General features: G+C 36.3%; 1 protein-coding gene across 8 annotated transcripts in view; it reads left to right on the forward strand.

The window, feature by feature from the left end:
* ATP6AP1L (ATPase H+ transporting accessory protein 1 like) overlaps nucleotides 1-17,656 on the forward strand; it is a 41,252-nt gene that overhangs the window by 18,816 nt on the left and 4,780 nt on the right. For all 8 annotated transcript variants that reach the window (XR_003046713.1, XM_025047817.1, XM_025047815.1 and 5 more), the window contains 5 exons: nucleotides 1,852-1,892; nucleotides 2,144-2,205; nucleotides 3,683-3,918; nucleotides 11,218-11,268; nucleotides 13,872-14,112. Coding sequence is in view for 7 of the 8 variants with exons in the window: in XM_025047817.1 (XP_024903585.1) it covers nucleotides 1,852-1,892; nucleotides 2,144-2,205; nucleotides 3,683-3,918; nucleotides 11,218-11,268; nucleotides 13,872-14,112 (631 nt within the window). In the remaining variant the exon portion in view is untranslated. The remainder of the gene's footprint in view (nucleotides 1-1,851; nucleotides 1,893-2,143; nucleotides 2,206-3,682; nucleotides 3,919-11,217; nucleotides 11,269-13,871; nucleotides 14,113-17,656) is intronic.

Here is a 17,656-nt window from a genome sequence, read left to right on the forward strand (position 1 = left end):
ATGATTCTTGTTTTTTATTTCTGGCATCTGATAGGACATTTTCTTTATCCCAGACTCCAAAATTTTACAAGTACCTTATCTCACATATATCAACTCAAAATGGATCACAGAACTAAATGTAAAAGCTAATACTTGAATATTTCTATATGAAACACAAGAGAAAATCTTTGTGATGTTATATTAAGAAAATATTTTTTAGACAAAAAACATAGACAATAAAAAATATATTAGACTTTATGAAAATTAAAACTTTTGGTTTTTGAAAGTCATCATTAAAATTAAAAAAGACATAGTATGGAAGAAAACATTTTTAATGCATATATCTGACATAGGACTTGAATCCAAAGAACTCTTTCAACTCAATAATAAGAAGACAATGAACTTAGTTTTAAAAACTGACAAAAAATTTAAACAGACACTTCACAAAAGAAAATATATATTAATGGTCATAGGCATAAGAAAAGAAGCCCAACATCATTAATCATCAGGGAAATAGAAATTAAAACTACAATGAGATAGCAACCCATACCCGTTAGAATGGCTAAAATTAAAGAGACTACCAAATGTTTCAAGAATGTGGAGCCACAGAAAATCTCATACACAGAAATTTATCATCAGGTTTTTTTTAAATAAAAAGCTTGTACTGTATGACAGCCACTCTACTTCTGGATGTTCACTCAAAAGGAACAAAAACATATTCCACAGAAACCCATGTTTGCAGAAGTTCTTATTTGTAGTAGCCTCAAACTAGAAACATCATAAATTTTCATCAGTGGCTACATATGTATCCATGCACTGAAATTTTTCTTAGTAATAAAAAGGGCTGAACTATTGATGCATGTAACATTATTAATGAATTTCAGTTATTATGTTAAGACAAAGAAGCCAAGTACGGAAGAATATGTTATATGATCTTATTTATAATTCTAGAAAATGCAAACTAATCTAAAGTGACAGAAAGCAAGTTCACAGTTGCCGGTGGCTGAGGGTTATTTTTCTGTTTATATATGTTTGTAGTATTCCATGATAAAAAGATGTGTATATCTTCTAACTCAACAATTTCATCTCTAGGAATTTACCTAAGGAGTTTCTCAGAGTTATGAACAAACGGTGCATAATAATGTTCAATGTAGTATTAATTGTAAACATCTTAGATATTTAATAGGAATTTGGTTAAATAAATTCATACATTCGAGTGATACGATACCACATGGAATTCAAAATTATGTCGCAAAAATATGTAATAACATGGGAAAATATTTAAGATATATTTTTAAGTAAAAATATTCAATTTCCAAAAACAGAATGTTTATAAAAATCTCTTTTTAAATTTTATCAAAAGGTAATTATATGTGGTGTGCGTATAGGGTGAAACACTGTAAGGATATATATTATAATTTATATCTTCATAATTTTCAGAAATACCTTTTGGCAATTGAGTCTGTCTTTTTAATAAAATGGGTTGAATATTTTTGCTTTAATATCTTAACAATACAGTGTATTATAAAATTTCATTGTAAAATATTATTTTATTTCCTTGGAGAACATATATTACTTTTTAAGTCCGAAGTTCACTATTAAAAAATGGATAGTTTTCAATGGGCTAGTGGTTATCATAGGGGAGGCGAGAGGGGGACTTAGATGGGGGAAAAAAAATTTAAATCATTTCTTCAATTTAAATAAATAAACAAAAACAAAAACAACAAAAACAAAACAAAAAAATGGATAGTTTTGACAGGCTAAAATTCTGCTCTGAGATGTAATAAATTGAAATATATTTCTTAAAACTTCATATGATCTGAAATGTAGATATTTTTCAGCATCTTTTTATTTTATTTTTTCTTGTTTCAGCTCTCGAACATCTTTAAGTAAAGAAGTGGTTATAAAGAGTGGTAAGACCTGTATTTGCTCTTATGATTCCTTCCGGGGTTGAGGAAGGGTTTTGTCTATGATGGCCTTCCCTGAACACTGGTGCTTGCATCAGGAGTTTCCCATGTGAAGATCACTTAAACTAGTGTATTCTAAATTATGAGCCAAGAGAGACTCAAGTCTGGCGTATTTCACAGTGCTTAGGATATTATTGTCACTGAATTATATTAATCAATGACATTTAGTCTTTGTACTCATGCCATTTTTTTGACAGATCACCAGAATAATGGAGATATGAAAACAGTGCAGAATTTCACAACAATTCCAATTGCTCAGGTATGAATATGTTAGGAAACTAGATTGCATCTTTTAAAAGTTTTAAACATTTCAATCAGGTCAGAGCCACTGTGAAAATAGGAATAATTCTATTAATAAATAAAATTCTTGCTTGAACTTAGATGGGGAAGTGTGTTATGGTAATCTTATAGTTGAGAAAAAAACTAAAGTTTAACTTGCTCTTGTATATTTTCATTACAATGTTAAGTTTTACTTTTGTTGCTTTCCAGACAGGATCACTGGAGTACCAGTTTATCTTTGGTTACTGGCAAGCTTGGATTGCCTCTGCTCGTTAAATTTCTCTTTTATCTGTATTTAGGCTGGAGTAATTGGTATGGAATAGTTAATCTAGATAAGTGGATCTTCTTTCCCATATAGACCTTTTTCTGTGACCTCTAGAGTCAGGTACGGAAGTGCGTTGTCTTAGGCTTCCTGGAAATCAGCAAGGGCTTCTCAGGTGTAGAACATGTTAGAATACCTTGGTAGTTTATGTATATTAAATGATCTGGAGCTGCACTGTCCAGGGTAGTAGCCATTAGCCATATGTGGCTACTTAAATTTAAATTCAAATGAAACAATATTAAGTAAAATTAAAAATTAAACCCCTTAGTTGCACTGGCCTCGATCCCAGGGCATGATAGCTACATACAGTCAGTGGCTACTGCATCAGACAGTGCAGGTATAGAACATACCCAATATTGCTGAATGTTCTATTGGACATTAATGGTTTGGAGAATTATGCTTGATTTCTAAAAACCTGCTTTCTTTGTTTAGTATGTTTCTTTAAGTCTTGCATTATTTGAGGTCTTATGATATTATTTTCTGATGAGATTACTGCCATTAGTTTAATGCCATGGTGAATTTTTAAAAAATTAATAAACTTATTTTTTAAAACAGTTTAGGTTTATGGAAAAAAATTAACAAAAAAGTACAGATGTTTCCCATAAACCCCCTCAATCTCTCCCTTCTCCAATTTCTCCTGTATTTAACATCTTGCCTTAGTGCGGTACATTTGTTAAAATTGATGAACCAATATTGATATGTTATCATTAACTAAAGTCCATAGTTTACATTAGGATTCACTCTTCATGTTGAACATTTAATGGGTTTTAATTAATATAGGATGATATCTATCTACCATTACCATATTATACAGAATAGTCCGGTGCTCCACCTATCTATCCTCTCTTCCTCCCCTAGCACAATGACTTTTTAAAGTCTATATTGATAATGTTATTTGCAAAGTTGTTGTTGTTGTTGTTTTTCAATTTGGTCTGTCCCATTTTTGGTGCTTTGTAGAACTGGGTTCTTGTACCTTTCAGATGTACCCATCAAATTAAGCTTGTTAATATGGACTTTGGAGCTAGAGAGAAATCAGAGTTTTGACAGATCGTGAATTAGTCCTTTTACTTGCAAGAAGCCTTTTGTACCATAGAAACTAATTTGCCTCTTAAATTTTGTTTATTTGGTTATTCAGGCCCTCCACTATAATCGGAGAGGACAAGAGCATTTAGAGAAAGAAACTTGGAATGCATTCAGCCATCATAGCCTGGTTAATGTCTCCATGGATGGAAACCCCTGTATTCTCTTCTGGGCCAAAAGAATAACAATTAAATTTAAGAACCAGATCTGGCTGGACTTTACAGATGAAGCTTTTGGCCGTAAGGCTACAGTGGATGCTCGTAATTCAAATTGCAGTGAAGAAAGTGCCACGTAAGTTGACTGTTTTGCTGGAGGAAGCCCTTAGGGCAGTTGTAGTCTATTAATGGGGCAGTCCAGTTTTCTGTCATTTCAGAAAAAAGAAGTAGGCTCCTTTGTACATGACCCTGACACACATCTTTGAGGAAATGCTTAACGTCTAAAATGGAAAAACAAGTCAAAAATTAATTTTTAAAAATTTGTTATATTTTTTCCCAGCAATTTTCTTCAGAACCCTTTAGCTGATTGTTGTAGTACCCGGTGGAAAATCAGGGTTCTGAAGATGAAGGTTCTCAAACTCATTCTGAAAAAGAAAAGGATTCCAGGCGTGGCATTAACTTCAAATGTGAGGTGTCAAACGACTTTTGTCCCACCAGGAAGGAAGTTACATATCTAGGACTGTTACAGAAGTTACAGAGCACAGTCATACCTATTCTAGAGGGTGAAACAGAGATGGGTGACTCTAGTGGCAGATGTTTGATTCTGGGGAGTGTTTTGAAGTTTTGGAACATTGTTTGCAAATGTGCAAGTGTACTTTCGAATGTCCAAATTTTAGAGATTTCTTTAGGACATTTCAAAATGGTTAGAATAATAACTTTTGATTTGAGATAAGCAGATTAAACAAATATTCCTTTTGAAGAGAAAATGAATTTCAATTCCTTTCTCTGTTTTTCAGTCCAGGCAAAGAATTTTTTGCTTGTATTTGTTTTGGTCCAAGGGGAGGAAGTCTGGCATGTCCCACTACTTTCTATAAACCTCCTTGCTTTCAACATTTGCTGGTATAATGGGGGCTTTTGGAAGATTCTGTTCTGGCTTGGTATAGATGGACAGAATGCTTTGTATAAACTATAATGTGTGTATGTGTGTGTGTGTATGTATGTGTGTTCTTTTTATATTTATATCCTTTGGCTGGAAATACTTCTTTATTCCTGAACTTCTCATTTAAAAATTCTTGATGATGAGTAAAAATGAATTATATTAACATAAACTTACAAGTTATATTACAAGTCTTGGTATCTTGTTATTCAGAATAAATATCTCTTGTTAGGGAATTAGGGAATTGTAATTATAAGCATCCAGAGTCCTCCCAGATTTGTTTATTCTGTTAGAGCAAGACTATCAAAGAGATCCAGCCCTGCTAATAGCTCAGAACTTTTTCCTCAGGCTCTAATTAATTTCCTACAGGGCACTTTATTTGTGGTAGGCTTTGCAGAGAGAGGCTGATTGCCTGGGGATCATCTTGCCTGTCCATGGCTGACTGACCCTCCTTGATTTCATTTATCATGACTCCAGGGTTTTTGTGAGGAAGATCAGGGGACCATAGCTTTTGGCTGAGCTTTAGAAACCTTGATGATCATTGAGAACCGAGAGTCAGAAAGAATGAAAACTTTGCTTCTAGGCCCAGTTCTGCCAGTGAGCTCTGTGACTTTACAGGCTGGAGCCACAGTAGGATCATCATCTGTGAGATGGAGATGGTAGCTTCTATAATTGTAATTAATAAGCCTTGAGTGCCTACAATGGGCCAGTACCATGAAGACTTCACAGGTACAATGTCTGTTATTCCTTATAACACTATTGTGAATAAGTCTCTGATTGACAGGTACTATATTATTATTCATGTTCCAGGTGAGGAAGTCAAGGCTTGTAGAGGTTAGAAAATTTGCTAAGATCATACTTGTATGGTATTAGAGCCGATGTCTAAAACATCTTTAGCAATGACATTTTACCTCCTCTCTCTTGGCCCTATGTCATAGGGTTGTGAAAATCAAATAAGGAAATGCATGCATGAGAACTTTGAGAACTTATCAAGTGCTACTCAGAGTAGTAGATTACCTTCCTAATATACCAAAGAAAACTAGGGTGAATTAGTGTCTAGTTACCTGGTAGGGAGGCCTAGGGAAGCTTTGGTTTCCACAGTGCACGCATTAATGATTGGACAGGATCTTTTTCTTCTTGGTCACAGTCCTAGAATTCTACCGAGGGCAAGAACTGAGTGTGTAGCATCAACTTCCTGGAGTCCTGCTCAGGCAAGTGTGCAGGCATCCTGGAGAGCCCACCCACAGGGATGAGTGGGAGGCTTCCCAGGATGTGAGGCATTAGGGACCAGCTGCTGAGACTGAATGTCCTTGATTCCTGAGAATGGAACAAACTAGAAATCAGAGTTTCGACAGATCGTGAATTAGTCCTTTTACTTGCAAGAAGCCTTTTGTACCATAGAAACTAATTTGCCTCTTAAATTTTGTTTATTTGGTTATTCAGGCCCTCCACTATAATCGGAGAGGACAAGAGCATTTAGAGAAAGAAACTTGGAATGCATTCAGCCATCATAGCCTGGTTAATGTCTCCATGGATGGAAACCCCTGTATTCTCTTCTGGGCCAAAAGAATAACAATTAAATTTAAGAACCAGATCTGGCTGGACTTTACAGATGAAGCTTTTGGCCGTAAGGCTACAGTGGATGCTCGTAATTCAAATTGCAGTGAAGAAAGTGCCACGTAAGTTGACTGTTTTGCTGGAGGAAGCCCTTAGGGCAGTTGTAGTCTATTAATGGGGCAGTCCAGTTTTCTGTCATTTCAGAAAAAAGAAGTAGGCTCCTTTGTACATGACCCTGACACACATCTTTGAGGAAATGCTTAACGTCTAAAATGGAAAAACAAGTCAAAAATTAATTTTTAAAAATTTGTTATATTTTTTCCCAGCAATTTTCTTCAGAACCCTTTAGCTGATTGTTGTAGTACCCGGTGGAAAATCAGGGTTCTGAAGATGAAGGTTCTCAAACTCATTCTGAAAAAGAAAAGGATTCCAGGCGTGGCATTAACTTCAAATGTGAGGTGTCAAACGACTTTTGTCCCACCAGGAAGGAAGTTACATATCTAGGACTGTTACAGAAGTTACAGAGCACAGTCATACCTATTCTAGAGGGTGAAACAGAGATGGGTGACTCTAGTGGCAGATGTTTGATTCTGGGGAGTGTTTTGAAGTTTTGGAACATTGTTTGCAAATGTGCAAGTGTACTTTCGAATGTCCAAATTTTAGAGATTTCTTTAGGACATTTCAAAATGGTTAGAATAATAACTTTTGATTTGAGATAAGCAGATTAAACAAATATTCCTTTTGAAGAGAAAATGAATTTCAATTCCTTTCTCTGTTTTTCAGTCCAGGCAAAGAATTTTTTGCTTGTATTTGTTTTGGTCCAAGGGGAGGAAGTCTGGCATGTCCCACTACTTTCTATAAACCTCCTTGCTTTCAACATTTGCTGGTATAATGGGGGCTTTTGGAAGATTCTGTTCTGGCTTGGTATAGATGGACAGAATGCTTTGTATAAACTATAATGTGTGTATGTGTGTGTGTGTATGTATGTGTGTTCTTTTTATATTTATATCCTTTGGCTGGAAATACTTCTTTATTCCTGAACTTCTCATTTAAAAATTCTTGATGATGAGTAAAAATGAATTATATTAACATAAACTTACAAGTTATATTACAAGTCTTGGTATCTTGTTATTCAGAATAAATATCTCTTGTTAGGGAATTAGGGAATTGTAATTATAAGCATCCAGAGTCCTCCCAGATTTGTTTATTCTGTTAGAGCAAGACTATCAAAGAGATCCAGCCCTGCTAATAGCTCAGAACTTTTTCCTCAGGCTCTAATTAATTTCCTACAGGGCACTTTATTTGTGGTAGGCTTTGCAGAGAGAGGCTGATTGCCTGGGGATCATCTTGCCTGTCCATGGCTGACTGACCCTCCTTGATTTCATTTATCATGACTCCAGGGTTTTTGTGAGGAAGATCAGGGGACCATAGCTTTTGGCTGAGCTTTAGAAACCTTGATGATCATTGAGAACCGAGAGTCAGAAAGAATGAAAACTTTGCTTCTAGGCCCAGTTCTGCCAGTGAGCTCTGTGACTTTACAGGCTGGAGCCACAGTAGGATCATCATCTGTGAGATGGAGATGGTAGCTTCTATAATTGTAATTAATAAGCCTTGAGTGCCTACAATGGGCCAGTACCATGAAGACTTCACAGGTACAATGTCTGTTATTCCTTATAACACTATTGTGAATAAGTCTCTGATTGACAGGTACTATATTATTATTCATGTTCCAGGTGAGGAAGTCAAGGCTTGTAGAGATTAGAAAATTTGCTAAGATCATACTTGTATGGTATTAGAGCCGATGTCTCAAAAATCTTTAGCAATGACATTTTACCTCCTCTCTCTTGGCCCTATGTCATAGGGTTGTGAAAATCAAATAAGGAAATGCATGCATGAGAACTTTGAGAACTTATCAAGTGCTACTCAGAGTAGTAGATTACCTTCCTAATATACCAAAGAAAACTAGGGTGAATTAGTGTCTAGTTACCTGGTAGGGAGGCCTAGGGAAGCTTTGGTTTCCACAGTGCACGCATTAATGATTGGACAGGATCTTTTTCTTCTTGGTCACAGTCCTAGAATTCTACCGAGGGCAAGAACTGAGTGTGTAGCATCAACTTCCTGGAGTCCTGCTCAGGCAAGTGTGCAGGCATCCTGGAGAGCCCACCCACAGGGATGAGTGGGAGGCTTCCCAGGATGTGAGGCATTAAGGACCAGCTGCTGAGACTGAGTGTCCTTGATTCCTGAGAATGGTACAGACTAGTGAAATGTCTTTGTTGCTCTGGCTAGGAAGTCTGATGTTCTCAAGAATCAGGGAGTCTCTGAAAGGAAAAACGCAAGCAAACCCATGTAAGGTCAAAAGCACAGATTAAAAAAAGATGACCATGTTTTAGCACTTGGAAACAAAATGTTCAGAGAAAGGCAAATTGTTGGCAGACAGATTTGCTACGGAAGTCTTTTTAAATACCAAAAGCCCTACAAATAGACCATAATCCTAGCATCTGTCTGTATTTTGAATTTAGGCAATTATAGTCTCAAGAATTCAAAATCCATTTTGAATGTGGGTGGGTAGGGTGCTTAGAAGAGTGGAAGAAGCTCCTTTTTGAGTGACTTGCTAGGTTGTATTTCTCCTTGTGTTTCCAGTTTATGGTGCGGTGTCTGGCACTTAAAAGGTTCTCGGTGAATGATCGTTCAGTTTGCTTTGTTGAAATCAGGCTTCATGTTCTTTATTCTGCAGTGAGCATGTTAACAGCTTTCACTGAAATCAGGGCAGCTGGAGAAAGTTCTTGGAACATTGGAAACATAGAGGCTTAAGTTCATTTTAATAAAATAAACTTCTGTTGACATGTCTGTTTTTCGATAAGTGGAACCAAATTAATGAGGTTATATATGTGTGGTATTTTTTCAAACTTGTAATCGGACATATTATAACTACTCTTGCTTTGTTGTTTTTATAATGTATACTGAGGTGTTATATAACTCTTATACACAATATTGTCATCCTTTGAATTTAAATTTTTTACATTTTATTATTTTAGTTGTTTAGCTTTTTATCACTCCTATTTTTAACCTTATTGAAATATAAATGAAATATACTAAACAGCATATATTTACAGTGTACAGTTTGATCAGTTTTGACATATGTGTACACCCATGAAACCATCACCACAATCAAGACAACAAGCATTTAATCATTCTCAAAGGTTTCCTTGTGCTCCTCTGTACACCATCGCTCCTGCCACTCCCACCTCTCCAGGAAACCACTGATCTGCTTTCTATCATTATAGATAAGTTTGTATTTTCTAAAATTTTATATAAATATAGTCATATAGTATATAGTCTTTAGTTCGGCTTCTTTAACGTTAGCACAATGATTTCGATATTCTGAGTTGTTGCATGTATCAAAAGCGTATTCCTTTTTATTGCTGAGTAGTAAGTACTCCATTATATGCATATATCATAACTTATTTATCCATTCATCTCTTGATGGAAATTTGTTCCCCCCCCCCCAGGTTTTAGATAATTTTCCAAATAAAGTTACTATAAACATTCATGTACAAGTCTTAGTAGGAGCACATATTTTCACTTCTTTTAGGTAAATACCTAGAAGTGGAATGGCTGGAATATATAGTATGTGTGTGTTTAGCTTTTTAAGAAACTGCCAAAGTGTTTTTTAAAGTGGTTGTACCATTTACTTTTCTACCAGCATTGTATGAGAGTTCCACTTGCTTCACGTCCTCACTGACACTTGGTATGGTCAGTGTAGGACTATTTTTATGTTTCTACATGGTTAGTAATTTCTGAATACGTTTTACTGGGACCTGGGATAAAAGATTAGCCTTGGAGTTAGTAAGAGATTTCCCTTCTCAGAGAAATGTGTTAACATGTCAAGGAATAATGAGTTTAGGATCATGGAGAAATTCCAGGGCATGGAAGCGCAGGGAGGATTCTCACCTTCTCCTTAGAGCAGTTCATGCACATATTATGGTGTTAGACCGCAGTCATTTGTTTCCTTTATGGTGAACTATTTGCACCCATCTACAGGCTAGTAAAACCTTTCTGCTAACATTCTGAGGTAGGTACCCAGGATTCTTACCTTTTCTCTTCCCAAGGAAAAATTTTGACACTAAGGAAACAAATGTTTCTCTTTACAAAGGAGGTAATTGGGTGGGGGGACTGCTGTCTCTTTCCTATAAACTCATAGATTCATAATTTTGGTGTTCCTCACCTGTATTACAAACCCCAGCATGTGCAGGATGATGTCTGGCTCTCATCATGTTACCAGGGGGAAGAATGGGTTAAAAGGGAACTAACTTGGTTGTTGCTATGAGGAAATTGTGTGTTAACTTTCCAGAAAATGTGAGTAAATATATTTATATATATATTAAAAGGTTAAGAGTGGGTATATAGAAATGTTTGAATCATTCTGATTACTGATGGTATCTTCTAACGGTTTTATTTTGTTTTCCTGATGATTGATGATGCCGAGCTTCTTTTCATGTACTTATTGCCTATTTGTATATCTTCCTTTGTGAAGTGCCTGTCTTCTGACCATTTTTAAGTTAGGTCGTCTTTTTATTATTGAGATGTTAATGTTACTTTTCATATTTCAGATACAAGTTCATTATATATATATGTGTGTTGTGAGTATTTTTTGCCATTCTGTGGCTTGCCTTTTTTGTTTTCTTAACAGTGTCTTCTGAAGAACAAACTTTTTTTTAATTTAGTAAAGTACAGTTTATCATTTTTTTATATACTTGTGTATTTTCAAGAAACGATTGCCAACCTAAGATTGCAAAACTGTTCTTCTATGTTTCTTCTATAAGTTTTGTAGTTTTAATTGTTATATTTAGCTCTATGATCCATTTTGAGGTAATTTTTGAGTGTAGTGTGAAGTAAGGGTTATTCCTAATTTGAAAGACTGTATTGTTTCTGTTTTCTTAGGTTGTCTCTGAAGTTAGATGATGCTGAAAATCCCAAAGGTCTTGATATAAGGTAGGTATGGATACCACTTTGGAGTATCAGAGGTTCAGCACTTCAGATTAGCTCCAAATAATTTATTCATTCAATGTGCAAGTATCAAGGGCCAACTATGTGCTAAGCACTGACATGTGAAATGTCACATCTACCTAATTACACTGAAAAGTCAGTGGTGTTACGTGATGGGATTCTATAGTAATGCTTTCTTTAGTTTTTACTAAAGCTTCTTTAGTTTTTACTAAAGCATCTTTAGTTTCATTAATTCGGGACCTGGAGAACACATGAACACGTGAATGTGAGAATGTGTTACTCTTCTCCTCTGAGCAAAGAATAAAATAAAATATAGTTAAGTAAAATGTATTTAAAGCTCCAAGGGCTGAGGCTCTGGTTCGAAGTTATTTTCTGTATAGTTCCTTACAGTAAATCACACATCATTTAATGATAATGAAAAAGTGTCTGTTAGCTGTATTCCCCAGCAGACAGTCAACGCAGGCCTACATTTTTCTGTGTTTATGTATGGAAGGATACATCTGCCAACAGTGGTTTATCCAAGCATTTAGGAACTGCTCTGAGGAAGGGAGAGGACGACAGTTTGAAGGCATTAAAATTTTTTATTATAAAAATATAATGTATCTTTTCCTATAAGACCAGCCTTTTAGCAGCCGTAGCAGCTGCATGTCTAATATTACTTGAAAACCAACAAAATGTGTTAGGGCAGTCTTTCTTAAGTTCTGTGAAATGCTTCTGCTCTGTGAAGATTGCCCAGAAGAGGCATTCTTGGTCGTGGTCAAATATGGCTGAGAAATACTGCACACCATGTGCTCTTTTTGGAGATTCACAGTGTTAATTTGTATGTTAAGGTTTCTGTGAAGACAGGCTCTTTAGAAAGATTGTTGCACTAGGTAACTTTGATTAACCTAGTGTTTCTCACGTTTAACCTTGGGAAGCTCTCTCCTCAGAATGCTTATCTGGGACACTGATGTTTCACTGATCATAATTGAGAAAATATATGCCATCACCTTTCAGAGAAACTTTATAAGAAAAATAGACTCCCACAACATGACCACACACATATACATATATGTTTCATATAGAAATGGGGAATATTTTTATTCATATCATACTTTTTCCCCCAAAGGAAAATAGCTTTATGATGATTTTTTTCTGATGATAAAAGCATATGGCAAACATCGTCAGTACCCATCTATATCCTCTTGGGCATTTGTAGGCCTGCGTTGACTGTCTGCTGGGGAATACAGCTAACAGACACTTTTTCATTATCATTAAATGATGTGTGATTTACTGTAAGGAACTATACAGAAAATAACTTCGAACCAGAGCCTCAGCCCTTGGAGCTTTAAATACATTTTACTTAACTATATTTTATTTGTGAGCACTATAGTCCACCAATTCAACTTTCAATTGCTAGACTATCTTCCTTTAAAAATTTTTTGCTGGCTAGAGGGGCCCACTGCCTCCCATCTCTACCCCAGCAGCTCTCAACCAGTGACTGAGAGAGGCATTAAGTACCCCAGCTCCCTCACCCTCAGATGAGTAACTCAGAGGCCTGTGTTCCACTCTGGCCCGCAGGGTTCCCCATGGACGTTAAGCCCCATTTGTCCACAGTGGAAACTCACTTAATAACATGTCCTTTTTGGCTACTTTCCATTCTTTTATAATTTCTCTTTATTCTACATATTTTGAAAGACTAAATTCTCAAATAAATTTGGGATCACCTTCCAAAAATACTTCTTGTGTTCACATCCTTATCTCAAGGTCTGCTTCTGTAGGATCCCAAACTAAGGCAGAGTAATACGTGTCCATTGATAACAGAAAAATCAGAAAATATTGAGCTTTGAAGAAAAAGAAAATTAAAATTACTTATAATCCAACCACCATTTGTAATCACTATTAACGTTTCGTCTCTTTCCTTCCATAATATTTTTCTATGGAGTCATACTTTTTTTTTTTTAAGTGAGAAAAATGATCATGGCATATGTACCTTATAATGTTTTTATGCCTGGAGAATATTCCATTCCAAAATGGCTAAGAATAAGAGCTCTGGTCTTCAGATTGGATTCAAAGCCCAGCTCCAATATTTACTCTCTGAACTTGTACAAGTTGTTTATTTAACCTCTCTTTTTCTTAGATTCCTCATCTGCAAAATGAGGGTAATAATAACATCTATCTCATGCTGGTGTAGTGGAGATTAAATAAAATACACGTAAAACACATACATGGGTGCTCAACACATAGTAAGAGCTAGTACTATTGTTTTGACCATTATTTAGCTAATTCTATAGTGAAGTCCATTTAATTTTTTCTCAGTTGTTTTACAATAATAAAATCAAGTGTTGATTCTAAAACAGTAAAAAAAGCCAAGCTCTTTTTCCTTTTGTAGGAATAGTATCGCTCACTTTGGGGGGGCCTGCCTTGTTATTTGCTTTCATTTGCATTCGACAGGAAGCTTGTTCAGAACCAGGAAAGTGAAAGGCTCTCTTCGAGCCGGTTCTACTACCTGACAAAAGAGGGCGCGATTGCACTGTTCATAGCCAATGTCCTGTGTCAGCAAATGTAGAAGTGCTCTGGGAATAATACTATTTTATAATCATTTTCAGATTCACCCTTACCAATTACAACAAGTTGTCCATGCAGAGCTGGTTTAGTTTGCACCAAGTTGAGATTATTTTTAATAATTCAGTCCAAGCAACTTTTAATGCAACTGGCATATATGCTCCATCAAGTTATTCCTACCACTGCCAACGTGTCAGCAGCCTGCCGCAGTACAATGCCCTCTTGTTGCCCAGTGACATGGATGATCTGTCAAGCCTGTGGGAGATCACTTTTGTTGATTTCCAGGTAATAAACTAAAACATATGCTCCTGTGTGTTTGGTGCCAAAGAAACTCAGTATTTGTTTGAAAACACCTGAAACTGAAACATAGATGTTTAAAGAAAATAGAGGACTGGATACCTTTAAAATAATATCGCTAATTTTTTTTCTTTATCCTCTAATGGAATAGGATAGGATATTTCCTTTCCCTGTGTACCTCCTACCCCTCTTGCTTTTACAGTCAGGTTCATGCAGTCACTAATAATTATCGGGGAGGAATGCCAGCAGTCTAAGCCAGAGTGAAGCTGTGGCCTGAAGCCTGGTGACTGACACTTCCTGGAGAGAGAGGCCCTTTTAGGGAAAGGAATTATCAGACAATTATTTTATTTCCTTTAGGGAGTGAAGCAGTGATCCTATCAGGGAAGATAAGAAGTACATCTGTAGCCTGAGTGACAGCTTTGGCAGTTAGCATAGGAAAGGAACTGTCAGCCAGGGAGTCAAAAATATCTCAAAGATCTCTTGAAAGTATTTGGGAAAGGCATGGGGGCATAAGAGGGTACTTTTCACCACCAGAATCTCAGGCTGAGAGACATCTGTCAAGTTCTTCTGTCCTGTTTACTTGTGAAAAAAATTTTAACTTGTTCTTCTAACTCACTGAAATTGCACACAGGATTCTCCTTTCTATGAGCATTTTCTAATCTTTCCCATCTATAAATGGAAATTCATATGTGTGTGTATTTATTTATGTATATTTATATATACTTATCCCACCCCCTAACTTGGAGAGGTGTGGTGTTGATGAAAGGCAGTTTGGGGTATGGAAGGAATTTGCATTTTAGAGCCCAGCAGACTTGGTTTCAAATTACTTCTCAGCCACCTGGGAAAGGTATTTCTTTCACTTTTTCAGTTTTCAATTTCTGACCTATCTTTATGAATATAAAGAATTCATGACCTAATATATGCAGCAACAGCAGGACTGTGCCAGGCATGGATTAACAATAGCAGCTACTTATGAGTCCCCTCTTATGTGTCAGCACTGTTATAGTTATTTTATATATTTGTCTTCAAAATGTATTGTAATGCTGCAAGATAGCTGTTATTATCTCTGTTTTCCAAATCAGGTGACTGAAGCTTTAATGATTACATAATTTTTCAAAATGATATAACTGGTAAATGGTAGAGGCAGAATTTGAATTCTGGACTGTCTAGCTCCAATGAAATTTAATATATATGTATTTATCTTGCCCCTTAAAAAGAGAAGTCGGCAAAAAGGCCAATGAGGAAGTTATAATGAAAACAAGGAATAATTCACACACAATCTTATCCAATTAGAACAGAGAGATTGACTGGTTTATGCCTCCACTTTATCCCAGAAATGACTTAACAGTGACTTGTAGACACACTACAAGAAACATAACTTTGCAAAATGGGCAAAGACATGGGGGCTAAAAAAAAAATAAAGGCATAAAAGTTCAGTTAGAGTCACTGGTGCGGTTGGTACACAAAACCTCAAGACCATCTGTCTGCCTTGGCTGGAGGCGGCTCAGTAATTTGGCTCTGAAGCTTTGGAGCAACCAGCATAAGAAAGAATCGCCCAGTTACACGTTCATGGGGTCCATACGACTACTGAAAATATGCTTGTGAGAAGTATATCCCTCCCTTGTGTTGTGTCACATGTGCCAACATTTTAGACAATGGCCTTAGAGTGAGCACAGCATTGAGTGTCAGAGGTGGGCCTTGTTAAAACACCCTTAGTGGAAGCAAATAGCAGAATGCAAGCTCCATCCAAGGGAGAGGTAATGGTGGTTGGAGGTTGTGTACAAAAGGCTGCATCCCACATATGCAGCTTTGCTGATCTGGCTTATTCTAGAAATAAAGCATAGAGTGATGTAACATGTATGGCAAACTCAGATGCCTTGTGTAAACCAGCTGAAGACTGGCAAAGTGTAGCCAGCATCACAAGGAGCATATTTTATTCAATTCCATCCAATTTTTGCTTGGTAGGAATGCAGATTCAGTGTTGCTAGATCTTCTGACTTTTTAGTAGAAGCTAGAAATCTGAATTCTTGTGAGAAATTTTCAGGATGTTCAGAACTCTAGGCCAAACAAAACTCACCTGTGGGTGAGATACAGAGTACTTGCAATCTCTAGTCCAGAAAATGGATGGACAACATATCATTCAGGCGTTCTCCACAGATACTGTTCTCAACCAAGTCTTGTTAAGAATTATGTGGCAATGTGAGGACATGCTCTTTGGCTGGAGCTACAGCATCAAATGAGGCCGTCTTTTGTAATTGAGGAGCTTGACTCCTAAGGCACTAGTCTGAAGAAAAACCTACTTTGCCTCTTCATAGAGGGGGCAGGCCAAGCATCCCAGAAGCCAGGCCAACGATCTCCTTCAGAAGCTATTTTGGATTCAGTCTAGAGCACAGACAATTGGGCGAGCAACGCCCCTAAGTCATATGGCATGATGGGTGGCTCTAATCATTTTAGCATGGAAAAATGCTACCATGCCTACTTAAGTCATAAAAGTGGATTCTTAGTAAAGCACTCATGGATAATTTAATTTTCTGATATATTCCTTTAAAATCAACTAGGCATCTAAATGAAGTGACACAGTATAAGGTTATATTCTAAAAGCCAGCTAAATGTGGGAGCTGCCTTCCACAAATGATTGCTCTCGTTTGGAGTAGTTGTTCTGTAGCCTTGTTTCTTTCATTGTGACAGTATTTAGATATCGGGGCCAGTTGTCAATTTGAGCCTCTTCTGGTTCCAAGTAATTAAAGTGCATTTGCACATATGGGAAAGCTTTCCTTTCTATTCTCTGGGTAGGATATAAGGAGAGGTTGCTTATACAGAGCTATTCCTAAAACTGTTCCAAGTGTGTAGGATACAACTTATAAAGACGTGATGATGAGAGGAAGAAGAGAGAACACACCAATATTTATGGAACGGTAAATTGAGAAGTGATTCTGAAGCCACACTGCCTGGGTTTGAATTATTGCTTTACTGCACTTAATGCTGGGCAAGTTACTGCGCCTCAGTCACTTCATCCATAAGATAGGGATAAAATAGTAATTTAAAGGTTCTTGTAGGTATTAAATGAGTTAGGAGATGTCTGATACATTAAGAAAAAAAAAAAGACCTTACTAATAAGTGTTAGGTTTTATTTTCTATGTCTTACCTCATTGGGAATCATGATATCTTCCCTTAAAAGACTCTTCCTGTCTAATTGCTGTCAACAGAATCAAAGGCAGAAGAACTGAGACTTAAAATTCTTTGGGAAATTTATACTAACATGTAAAATTTTGAATGTGTTTGAATTTCAGAGACACTACAGTAATTATGGTTTTAGATGAATGAGAACATTTCTAAGAATCAGATTAAAAAGAAGTTTTATTTCAGAGCCTTGAAATAAAGGTTTTATTTAAGAGCCTTGAATTTCATGAGCCTCTTAATTATGACAATCATACATCCTAGAGGAGTTTCTGGGTCAGGCTTGATTTAAAATTAAGTTTCTCTGTTCTGTAAGCACATACACACTTGTTAGATCATGTGTTTAAATTATTCA

This window comes from Pteropus alecto, unplaced genomic scaffold (assembly GCF_000325575.1).
Source record: "Pteropus alecto unplaced genomic scaffold, ASM32557v1 scaffold20, whole genome shotgun sequence".
NCBI classification, from domain to species: Eukaryota; Metazoa; Chordata; class Mammalia; order Chiroptera; family Pteropodidae; genus Pteropus; species Pteropus alecto.